The sequence below is a fragment of the Geotrypetes seraphini genome, chromosome 1 (assembly GCF_902459505.1).
Source record: "Geotrypetes seraphini chromosome 1, aGeoSer1.1, whole genome shotgun sequence".
In the NCBI taxonomy this organism is placed as follows: Eukaryota; Metazoa; Chordata; class Amphibia; order Gymnophiona; family Dermophiidae; genus Geotrypetes; species Geotrypetes seraphini.
The window spans coordinates 87348491-87360694 of NC_047084.1; the positions used below are offsets into that span (position 1 = coordinate 87348491).

General features: G+C 44.1%; 1 protein-coding gene across 2 annotated transcripts in view; it reads left to right on the forward strand.

The window, feature by feature from the left end:
- MYO5B (myosin VB) overlaps positions 1 to 12204 on the forward strand; it is a 690137-nt gene that overhangs the window by 636445 nt on the left and 41488 nt on the right. Inside the window, exon 30 of one of the 2 annotated variants that reach the window (XM_033934618.1) lies at positions 10668 to 10745. The exons of the other annotated variant lie outside the window; for it this stretch is intronic. Within the exon in view, the coding sequence (XP_033790509.1) occupies positions 10668 to 10745 (78 nt within the window). The remainder of the gene's footprint in view (positions 1 to 10667; positions 10746 to 12204) is intronic. 2 annotated transcript variants of the gene reach the window in all.

The window sequence follows — 12204 nt, forward strand, 5'->3', positions numbered from 1 at the left end:
CTTTACAAAAAGTATTTCCTTCGATTACTCCATAGCCTATCTCCTCTTAGCTTCTATGCCCTCTCATTCCAGAGCTTCCTTTTACATGAAAGAGACTCTCTTCATGTGCATTTATGCCTCATAGGTATTTAAACATCTCTATCATATCTCCCATCTCCTGCCTTTCCTCTCTAAAGTATACATATTGAGATCTTTAAGTCTGTCCCCATACACCTTAAGATGAAGACCATGCACCATTTTAGTAGCCTTCCTCTGGACCAGTTCCATCCTTTTTATATCTAATCTAAATCTTGGATTTATATACGTGTCATCTCCCTTAAAGGACCTCGCCTTGGTTCTTCTTTTTGAAGGTGCGGTCTCCAGAATTGTACACAATATTCTAAATGAGGTCTCACCAGAGTCTTATACAGGGGCATCAATACCTCCTTTTTCCTACTGAACGTACCTCTCCCTGTGCACCCTAGCATCCTTCTAGCTTTTGCCATCACGTTTTCAACTTGTTTGGCCACCTTAAGATCATCATTTTCATCACACTTCTTTGTACCTTTTCTAATTACGCTATTAGGGGCATTTTCAAAACACTAAAGCATCCCAAAAAACAGCATAAATCAGCACTTGGACGTTTTTCAATGTCCAAATGTTGATTTTTGAAGTGCCTTCCGGGACATCTAGATCTTAAAGGGGCATGTAAGAGATGTATTATGGGTGGGGTTTGGGTGGGTTTAGACTTGGACGTCTTGTGGTGATAATTGAACCTTTCTCAAGACGTCTTGGATGGAATTTAGAGATCCAGAACCAGACCTGTTTTAAAAGTGATTAAGTGCCAAAAATTTACCCAAACTGATCAGATGGAGTTTTAAATCATGATCCCTCCACACTCTACCAGTGGTCACTGACCCCTTCCCAGCACACAAAGATCTGAATGAAACAGCATATACCTGTCTCTGCAACAGCAGCACCTGGTATGAGAAAACCTAGTAGGGCTGCACATAGGTGTCTTAAGTAACTGGTGGGTGGACTAGAGGAGGACCCAGTCCCATAAGCCACCCCAAAAAATACATGTAGGGTGGAAAGTGTGAAGTCTATACTACTACTACAGGTGGGTATGGTAGGTTTGGGGGGAAGTTTTTGAAGACTCACCATACATTATAAGGGGGTTATGGTGAAATGTACATCTGGCACCCTTTGTGTGAATTTCACAGCAGTGCCCTCTAAGGTGCCCCACTGCTCTTTTGGCATGTCTGTGTGGCCAGTCCATTATAATGCTGGCTCTTCCCACATCTAAATGGTGCTGCTTTGGACGTTTTGAACTTGGAAGTTCTTGTGGTCAAAAATGGTGAATAAAGTTAAAACGTCATAGGGTTGGACATCCTGATGTCCAATTAGGTTTGCCACAACTGCGGGAGGTAGCCATGTTGCCCCCTGCAGTCTGAGTATCGGACCCAGAGAGACTTGCAAGTTTGATGATCCCAGGAGTTGCTGATCCATCAATTTTTGGTTTCTTGAGATTCAGAATTGTCTATTACAATGATTATTGGTTTTCTCATTTATCAAAAAGATTATAAATAAAGTAGCTGATCAAGTTGGAGGGGGAGGGGCTGTAAAATAACAAAATTGGTGAAGCCTTTTATGCATTGATCATCTTTAATACTGGTGATAGCATTGTTCAACTACTCATTGTATAGTCTGACTGAGAGTAATGTCTTGTTTTTTTTTATGCTATTTCCTCACCAATAAAATTGTTTAAACCTAAAAGCCTTGCCAATTAAGTTTTGAGAAGGGCTCTAAATTTTTATTTTTTTTTTAATTGAAGACATGGATCATTACAGCAAAGTAAAAGGAAAATTTACAATGCAATGTTGAAAACATGGAAAATCCATCTAGCCCACCAAATTGGGAAGAAGCTTTCATTTACACTTCCCCTTCCGTATTCACGGAGATGGGGGATCAGCATGGCCGCGAATAACTTTACGTATGTTATACGCGGTTTTTCTGTAAAAAGCCCCCATAAACCCACAAAGCCGTGAATAACCTTACCTGTTCCTGTGAAAAAAGTGCCGCGATTTTCTCTGTACAACGCTGAGAGGATCGATTCTCTCAGTGCATCGCTGGGAGGATCGATTTTTTTCTGTGCATCGCTGGGAGCAGCGACTTCCTGTGATGTAAATTTGGGGGTGGAGTCTTTGCACAAAAAAACGCGAATAACTGAAAATGTGGACAACGAAACCGCAAATACGGAGGGGGAAGTGTAGTTAGGCAAAATTAAAGACACCAATCAAAAAAGAAAATCAAGAAGGGAGAGAAATAATAAACCCCTATTCCCCCCAATTTCACAAAGTGGTATTTATACTATGACCCCATCATCTGGAAAACAAATTTACAAATCAGCTAGGTTCTGCTACCCTGAAGAAATGATTCTAACTGTAATGGGTCCCAGAAAACGTAATCTTTGTCTTGGATATGCAAGGGAATTTTAAGAAATAAGTCGCTGGGCTCCAAATTTTTGATGAGAAGTTTCAAGTCTTAAAAAAGAAAAGAAGGGAATCCATAAGGAAGGTAAAGTATAAAGGAAAGCCCTATTTCTTGTAAGTTGACATTGACAGTGATGGAAATTTTAGATGCAGATTACTGTATGTAGCTCACTGAAAGATGAGTCATCAAATCTAAATCAGTTCAAGAAATCCATCTGAAACGAAGGGTAACCGAGTTAAGATGTGGGGTTTAAGTGGGCCAGGTTTATTTATGTATTTTAATGTCTCATATATTGCCAGCAAGTCCGATGGCTAATGGAGTGGTGTAGGTTCAGTTAGAGTAGGTATTTTGACTGTACTTGGAGGGTTCAGTCTGAGTTTTGTACTACTCTGACTGGGCAGAGTTGCAAGATCTTGTTATGGGGCCATGCCCAATATACAAAAGAAGGTCAGGACATGGGTAAGATGAGAAGGAAATACAGTGGTACCTTGGTTTACGAGCATAATTCGTTCCAGAAGCATGCTCGTATATCAAAGCAACTTTCCCCATAAGAATTAATGGAAACTCGGATAATTCGTTCCACAGCCCAAAAACTTAATTACCATTAGCGACGCCTCCACCGCTGCCACGGACCTATCCACGCGGCTCCTCCAGTTCTCTCGGGAAGGACTCTGCCGTTGTTCACTGCCTCTCACGTAGCTCTGGGAACCGGAGAGGAGGCTGTACTGCAGGGCGCTCATGTCGCTGCGGGTGGTGATGGTGTGCCCCAGCTCCAGGGTGCTGGCTGTAGTCAAACCGCAACCACCACCAAGCCCGGATAGGCACCGTTGACCCTGCCGTTCATATGCGTAGCTGCCCCCGGATGCCATTCCCCCCACCAGACGGAACTCTCCAGGCACTGGCTCACCCCTGAGAGACCTACCCTGATTCCCATGCTGACCCTGGGGCCTCCGTCGGTGCCAGCCAGCAAGTACTTGTCCTTCTTGAGTAGGCCTCGTTGAGAGCCCAGTCCGCCACTGCATCCATGCCATCATCCAAGCTCCACCCCCTTTTGATTGCACTTCTGTTTCCGGCAGAGCTGGATGCAGCCATGGGCAAGGCGGTGGTGCCAGCATGAGTTGGTGATGTCGCTGGAGGTAAACATTTGGGGGTGGTTCGTGTTCGCTTATCAAGTCAACACTCATTTTGCGAGTTAAAGTTTGCTCGAGTGTTTTGCTCATCCTGCAAAACACTCGCAAACCGAGGTTTGACTGTTCCAGAATCTCAAATCTAGTCCCTCCCCTAATATAAATTTTACTTTCAGGAAAAGGCAGGCATTGTGGGCCTGATTCTATATGGGGAGGGGGGGGTTCTTAGCTATTTCTGGGCAAGAATCCAAAGCTCAGCCCAGTACTGTTTTTAGGTTCCAACTACTTGAAGTCTCTGTGAAAGCTCACTCCAGCCCATCTACACCATCCCATCCATTGAAGCCCTCCTCAGACCATCCTCCACCAAACAGCCATATACAGACACAGGCCATGCAAGTCTGCCCAATACTGGCCTTAGTTCTTCAATATTTACTATTTTCTGATTCTAGATCCTCTATGTTCATCCCACGCTTTTTTGAACTTCATCATCGTCTTCACCTCCACCACCTCTCTCAGGAGCGCATTCCAGGCATCCACCACCTTCTCCGTAAAGAAGAATTTCCTAACATTACTTGAATCTACCACCCCTTAACCTCAAATTATGTCTTCTGGTTTTACCATTTTCCTTTCTGTGGAAAAGATTTTGTTCTAAGTTAATACCTTTCAATTTCTTGAACATCTGAATCATATCTTCCCTGTCCCTCCTTTCCTCTAGGGCAGGGGTCTCAAAGTCCCTCCTCGAGGGCCGCAATCCAGTCGGGTTTTCAGGATTTCCCCAATGAATATGCATGAGATCTATGTGCATGCACTGCTTTCAATGCATATTCATTGGGGAAATCCTGAAAACCCAACTGGATTGCGGCCCTCAAGGAGGGACTTTGAGAGCCCTGCTCTAGGGTATACATATTCAGGGCTTCCAGTCTCTCCTCATACGTCTTTTGGTGCAAACCTCCTATCATTTTCGTCGCCCTCCTCTGGACCGCTTCAAGCCTTTTTGTGTCCTTCGCCAGATACGGTCTCCAAAACTGAGCACAATACTCCAAGTGGGGCCTCGCCAATGACCTGTACAGGGGCACCAACACCTTCATTCTTCTACTGGTTACGCCTCTTTATACAGCCCAGCAACAGGCAGCGTTGAAGCTAAGCAGAAGCAACAGCAACTGTGCTCCATCCCCCTCACAAACATGCATGCTCCCAAGGCGCACCCACATGCTGCAGGTAGCTGACTAAGAAGCAGCCGCCGATTGCGTGTCAATCAAGCACCAGCGTCCTATGCAGAATCGTGTCTACACGCCCAGACAGACGCCTGAAATGTAGGCCAGCATTTTGCAGGCCTACATTTCAGGCGTCTGTCTCCTGTCTACCGAAATGTGTACCGACGTTTAAATCCGCCCAATTCCACTTCTGGAAGAAGCCACACCCGTACCCTGCCTTGGGTGTGCTTAAGTATCGCCACACATCTCCGTAGACACGCTCTGGAGGCCTACAATGTGGGCGTCCTGCTTCGGGGAGGTTTTTTAAAAAAATGTGCATCACAGTTGGCTACCCAACGGCAGTAGGATTTCTACTAGTAAGTGCCATTGAGACACGTGCTTTTGAGAATCAGGCCGTATCTGCTCACTTTGCCTTATTAAAGGGTTTGATCGGAGAGCATTATGCATGTTGGAGACATGAATTAGTTTGACACTTCTGTGGCTGCTACATCTAGCCTCCTTTTTAACTGAAAATTTAAAATATTGAAGGTAGCTGCTAAGACAGTTACAACTTTAAATCCATGACTACCAGCTGGGCAATAGAGAACCTTCAAAGGAAAACTCACCCACTAAAGTTAAGGAGTTCTACAAATTAGTAAATACAGGGCTGCATTGCTGAGTAAAAAAATTGATTAACCAAATAAATTTTGTAATGTGTAACAAAGCAGTCGTGGAAGAAATTGGCATAGGGATATTACAGGGGGATAAATGGGGTGGTAGATGAATAGCATTAGGTTCTGCTTGAATTAGTTTTTAAATGCGCTTAATCTAGAATGAGGGGCACTATTTTCTTGAATTAAAATTACACAGCAAAATAGAAATAATCTTTTACATAGAAAAATAATTGCAAACATAAAGGAAGTGAAGAGCTGACTGGTTATAAATTTGAAAGCACATTCCTTGGATTCTCAATGATAGTTAAATTTAATTTCCCTTTTTTATACTGCTGGGATTTGGACATCCCATTTCTTGAGTGGGGCGGGCTATAAAATAACAAAGTTGGTGAAGCCTTTTATGCATGGATACTGGTGATAGAATTGTTCAACTACTCATTGTATAGTTTGACTGAGAGTAATAAGAACATAAGAATTGCCGCTGCTCGGTCAGACCAGTGGTCCATCGTGCCCAGCAGTCCGCTCACACGGCGGCCCTCTGATCAAAGACCAGTGCCCTAACTGAGACTAGCCCTACCTGCGTACATTCTTGAATCCCTGGAGGGTGTTTTCCCCTATGACAGACTCCGGAAGAGCGTTCCAGTTTTCTACTACTCTCCGAGTGAAGAAGAACTTCCTTACGTTTATACGGAATCTATCCCCTTTCAACTTTAGAGAGTGCCCTCTCGTTCTCCCTACCTTGGAGAGGGTGAACAACCTGTCCTTATCTACTGTCTATTCCCTTCAGTACCTTGAATGTTTCGATCATTCCCCTCTCAATCTCCTCTGTTTGAGGGAGAAGAGGCCCAGTTTCTCTAATCTTTCGCTTTTTTTTAATGTTATTTCCTCACCAATAAAATTGCGAGCCATGTGATTGAGGTCTTGGGCCCGATCCTATTTAACATCTTCGTAAGAGACTTGGCTGAGGGGCTTTGAGGTAAAATTACATTATTCGCCGATGACGCCAAACTATGCAACATAGTAGGCAACCGCACAACAGATGAAAGTACAGTGCCCGACAAAAGCTCAATGCCCGACAGTATGATGCAGGACCTACTCCTGCTGGAGAATTGGTCAAAGACTTGGCAACTAAGTTTCAATGCCAAAAAATGCAAGGTCATGCACCTTGACGGCAAAAATCCAAGCAGGACTTACACCCTAACTGGTGAGATCCTAGCAAGGACTGTAGAAGAACGTGACTTGGGGGTGATCATTAGCGAAGACATGAAGACTGCCAATCAAGTGGAGAAAGCTTCATCTAGGGCTAGACAAATCATGGGTTGTATCCGTAGAAGTTTTGTCAGCCGTACGCCCGAAGTCATAATGCTGTTGTACAGATCCATGGTGAGACCCCATCTGGAATACTGTGTACAATTCTGGAGGCCGCATTATCAAAAAGATGTGCGGAGAGTTGAGTCGGTTCAACAAATGGCCACCAGGATGGTCTCAGGTCTCAAGGATCTCACATATGAGGAACGACTGGGTAAGTTGCAGCTGTACTCACTCGAGGAATGCAGAGAGAGGGGAGACATGATCGAAACGTTCAAATATGTCACAGGCCGTATCGAGGTGGAAGAGGATCTCTTTTTCCTTAAAGGACCCATGGCTATAAGAGGGCATCCGTTGAAAATCAGGGGTGGGAAATTTCATGGCGACACCAGAAAATATTTCTTCACCGAAAGGGTGGTTGATTGCTGAAATAATCTTCCACAACAGGTAATTGCCAGCAGCATGCCAGATTTTAAGAAAAGATGGGATTGGCATGTGGGATCTCTTCATGGAGGTAGTTAGGGGGTGGGCCATTAGTGTGGGCAGACTAGATGGGCCATGGCCCTTTTCTGCCGTCATGTTCTATGTTTCTGTGAGGGTGAAATACTCACGTGGATCAAAAACTGGTTGGCGGATAGAAAACAGAGAGGGGGGGTAAATGGACAATACTTGGACTGGAAAAGCATCACCGTGGAATGCCGCAGGGTTCAGTGCTTGGGCCTGTGCTCTTCAACATATTTATAAACAACCTGGAAATTGGAACAACGAGCAAGATGATTAAATGTGCAGACGATATGAAGTTATTCAGAGTATTGAAGACACAGGAGGATTGCGAAGACCTGCAACAGGACATAAATACGCTCGAGAAATGGGCTGCGACATGGCAAATGAAGTTTAACGTGGATAAGTGCACGGTGATGCATGTCAGTAACAAAAATCTTGTACACGAATAAAGGATGTCTGGTGCAGTACTCGGAGAGACCCCCCCAGAAAAGAGACTTGTGAGTATTGGTCAACAAGTCAATGAATCCATCCACACATTGCGAGGCAGCGGTGACAAGGGAGAACAGAATGCTTGGAATGATTAAGAAGGGGTTCACGAACAAAATGCTTGGAGTGATTCAGAAGGGGACATGAACAGATCGGAGAAGGTTATCATGCTGCTGTACCGGGCCATGGTGCGACCCCACCTGGAATACTGCGTCTAGCACTGGTTGTCGTACTTCAAGAAGGACACGGTACTACTCGAAAGGTTCCAGAGAAGAGCAACTAAAATGGTTAAGGGGCTGGAGGAGTTGTCATACAGCAAGAGATTAGAGAAACTGGGCCTCTTCTCCCTTGAAAAGAGGAGACTGAGAAGGGGACATGATCGAAACATTCAAGATAATGAAGGAAATAGACTTAGTAGATAAAGACAGGTTGTTCACCCTTTCCATGATAGGGAGAATGAGAGGGCACTCTCTAAAGTTAAAAGGGGATAGATTTTGTACAAACATAAGGAAGTTCTTTTTCACCCAGAGAGTGGTGGAAAACTGGAATGCTCTTCCGGAGTCTGTTGTAGGGGAAAACACCCTCCAGGAATTCAAGACAAAGTTAGACAAGTTCCTGCTAGACCAGAACATACGCAGGTAAGGCTAGACTCAGTTAGGGCTCAGGTCTTTGACCTAGGGGCTGCCGCAGGAGCGGACTGCTGGGCACGATGGACCACTGGTCTGACCCTGCAGCAGCAATTCTTATGTTCTTATGTTAAAAGCCTTGCCAATTAAGTTTTGAGAAGGGCTCTAAATTATTATTTTTTTATTGAAAAATATTTCTTACAATATTACTTATACAAAGTAAAGACATAATAAATAAATAAATATATATATGATAGTGCTACGTATACAGTGCTCTCCGCAAATTTGTAGTTGGTGGTTCGCGGTCTCAGTCATTCGCAGTATTTTCCGTCCGCATACCGCCGACCAGGAGAGGACAGCTGGAGAGGCAGGAGAGAGCAGCTGGAGCGCCGGCGAGTGAAGGAAATCACGCGCTGTATGCTCCGACCGCCTCTTCCTGTACTAAAGTCGGGCCTCACCAATCAGGAGCTGCTTTGATATGCTCTCTGCAGTCTCCCCCACGAAAAACCATATTCGCAGTTTTTCAAGATTCACGGGGGTTCCTGAAACAGAATATCGGGGGAGTACTGTACATGTGTGTATATATATATATATATATATATATATATATATATATATCATAGTACTATCATATATATGATAGCTCCAGGAACATTTATTCATTCATGTACATAGGGGGATCCGGGGGGGGGGGCAGCTTTTTGCTATTCATTTAAACCCTGCTCAACTGCAGTACATGCTTCACTGACAACCTACATCGGTTGATCTGGAAGGATGCTGGCTTACCTTTCCCCGTTTTAGTGTCAGCAGTCGGTCACATTGCTCACCTTCCAGTCTTGAGGCACATGACTGATTTTAATAACAGTAACAGATCTGCAATTTCATACTTGAGTTCTTGTAGAACTTTGGGGGTGACTCTCTTAACCTTTTATTTGGCATTTGCTGCTCAGAAGTGACACGTGTTTCTGCATCTCCAAATGCCTGTCACCTGGCAATGCTGCTCTAGTTCAACATCAAGTTACATAAAGCAGCCGTTTTCACCATCTGCCAATTAAAGGGTTAAATATTTAAATTGATTATGTCTTCAGTTCCTATGGGTATATGTCCCTGACATCATCCTCACTAAACAGTTTGGTGTTTTTGCTTTGGCTTTCTCCCAGTGACGTCGTGAGGGGGAGCGGCGCCCGGGCCGGTGGCGCCCCTTCCCTTTCTCTGCACCTTTTTAAACTCCTCCGACGTGAGCAGCGTGCCTACATCGGTGTCGGCTCGCCCTTTGACGTCACTTCCTAGGCGTGGGTCCCGGAAGTGGCATCGAAGAGAGCGCCGATGCGGGCTGCAACCTCGTGCCGGGGAAGTAAAAAAGATATGGGAGAAGGCAAGGGGTGCGCACACGCAGCAAGGAGAGGAGGGGTGCTGCGCCCTTAGCAAGATGGCGCCTGGGGCAGTCCTCCCCCTCCCCCTTTACTTCGCCACTGCCTTGTCCTTCCCGAGTGCCTTTAGTATGTAATAAAGTCACATGGTGCCACTCGCATTATTATTATTATTTTTTTTTAATCTTTATTCATTTTTACATCTTACAAGTACAACAATAAATTAACAATTGAAATTAAATGCATCACTTGAATTTCTGTCATATTTTACAATAATACATAAAATTTAACCCCTACGTTCCCAACCCTACCAGAACCTATGTAATCAAATTTATCTTATGAAATATTCTTTTTGCTGATTTAATAAAATTCAGAATTCCCCCTCCCCATCCCTTCACTTGTATTGTACTTATATTGGAAAAATGGTATCTATTCATTACAATAATTTGTCAATGGCCCCCATATCTCTTTAAATTTTTTATAATTCCCTTTTTGTATGGATATTGTTCTCTCCATCTTTTAGATGTGACACAGTGAGTTCCACCGAAAACTGTAATTAAGCCTGCTCCACTCGCATTATTTAAGAGCCAGCTATTGCTCTTTACCTTGCCTAAAGAAACCTAGTACGCCCAGCTTAGTAATGCAGAGCTACCCTCGCCTCCTTTCTTGCTGCGTTTCTCTTTTTTTTTTTTCTTCCTGACTTTCTCTCAAAAGCGTGTTTTTCTCAATGTTAAAAAAAAAAAAATCATTTTCTTGTTTGCTTCAGAATCTGTAAATGTGCTGCTTTGCTTTTAATAACGTCTGCTGCTTTTGTAGTTGACCTTTTGCCTTTCTTTCCTGCCCTATTTTCCCCTTTTTTTTTCCTGCCCTATTTTCCCCTTTTTTTTTTCCTGCCCTTTATTTCCAGCAAGACTGAGGACTGGGGGTACCTGAATGAAGACGGGGAGCTCGGCCTGGCCTACCAAGGCTTAAAGCAAGTTGCCAGGTCAAATATGTTTTCTTGCTTCTTCCACTCTAATCCCTTCCCGTGCTGTTCTTTCTACTCCACCTACTCTGTTTGTCTACTGTGTCTCTGTGATTCACTTCAGTTTTGCCTCGTGATCTCTACAGACCTTCCCCACAGATTCAGGGTTCCTGTGTGCTTCTTAAAGGTACAGAGTTCGATGCTTCTCGCTGGTTTCTTCCTAAATGCTGCTGTACAGGTGCCTCTGTGTACTCACCACAGTATGCTGTAGGGGTGTAACGAGGGTGGAAAGCACCCAGGGCAGTGGCTACCCCCCTGAGCCCCCCTCACGCCACACTCGTGCCCTCTCTTCTTACCAATGTACCTCTTTAAATCTTTGCCAGCACGAGCAGCTTCTCCATCCAGCTGCTCATGCTGGCATTGGCTTTCACTCTGACTTTATTTCCTGGCCCCGCAACCGGAAGTGATTTCAGAGGGAGACAGACCAGCACACGCAGCAGGCCAGAGTAGTTGCTCGCGCAGGCAAGATTTTAAAGAGGTATAGGAGACGGGGAAGGGAGGGTGTGAGTGTGGCATTGGGGGGGGGCAGAGAGGTGCCAGCACCAGGGGCAGTACCCCCCTCCCTTACTAAGCTACTGGGAGTAGCACATGGACGCTGGCACCAAAAGTTACTTTTTGGATTACCAGTGCCCAATAGCATTCTAAGTAACAGAAGGGTTCTCAACCCAGTCCTTGGGATACACCTAATTAGTCAGATTTCATGACCCCCACATTGAATATGCATGGGATATATTTGTATACAATGGATGTAGTGCATGCTAATTTATCTCATGCATAGTCATTGTGGGTATCTTGAAAACCTGACTGACTAGGTTGAGAACCACTGGTTTAAAGCAATTTATTTCTTTGACATCATATGTGAATTTAAAAACAAAATGTTGTATAGGAGAAGCTGGGTTGTTTCAGATATTTATCAAAGCTTCATGCTCCTCAGTGATCTTAATATGATGAATATCTTTAGAAAACTCTGGGTTATCAGTGGCTTCATGGTTAGGTCCTTCCTAGGGGCAATATCTTCAAATGGGTTACTTTTATGCATAAATTATAGAGGATAACAAAGCTATACATGCAAAATTGTTGTATTTGTGTCAGTGTAGGGGTGTATCATTAGAGACTTCAAGATACCAATCGACTAACAAGAAGGAGAAAAAGCCTCAAAATGCATTGGACAGCAATACACATACAGTGAAAAAAGCTGTCTCCGTTACTATCACAGGCATAAAAATCTCCATTTTTTAATCATCTTGAATGTCTCAAAATGAAAAAAAAAACCCAACCCCACCACATCCTCAACAGAGTGACTTATCTGATGATGCTAGGAGTCAAATGGAGTCTTCCGATGCATGCTCTCATATCAACGTTCTTCAATAGTTTAATAGACTTGTCCTGTGCTCTAATTTAGGATATTCCCTTTTGGAGT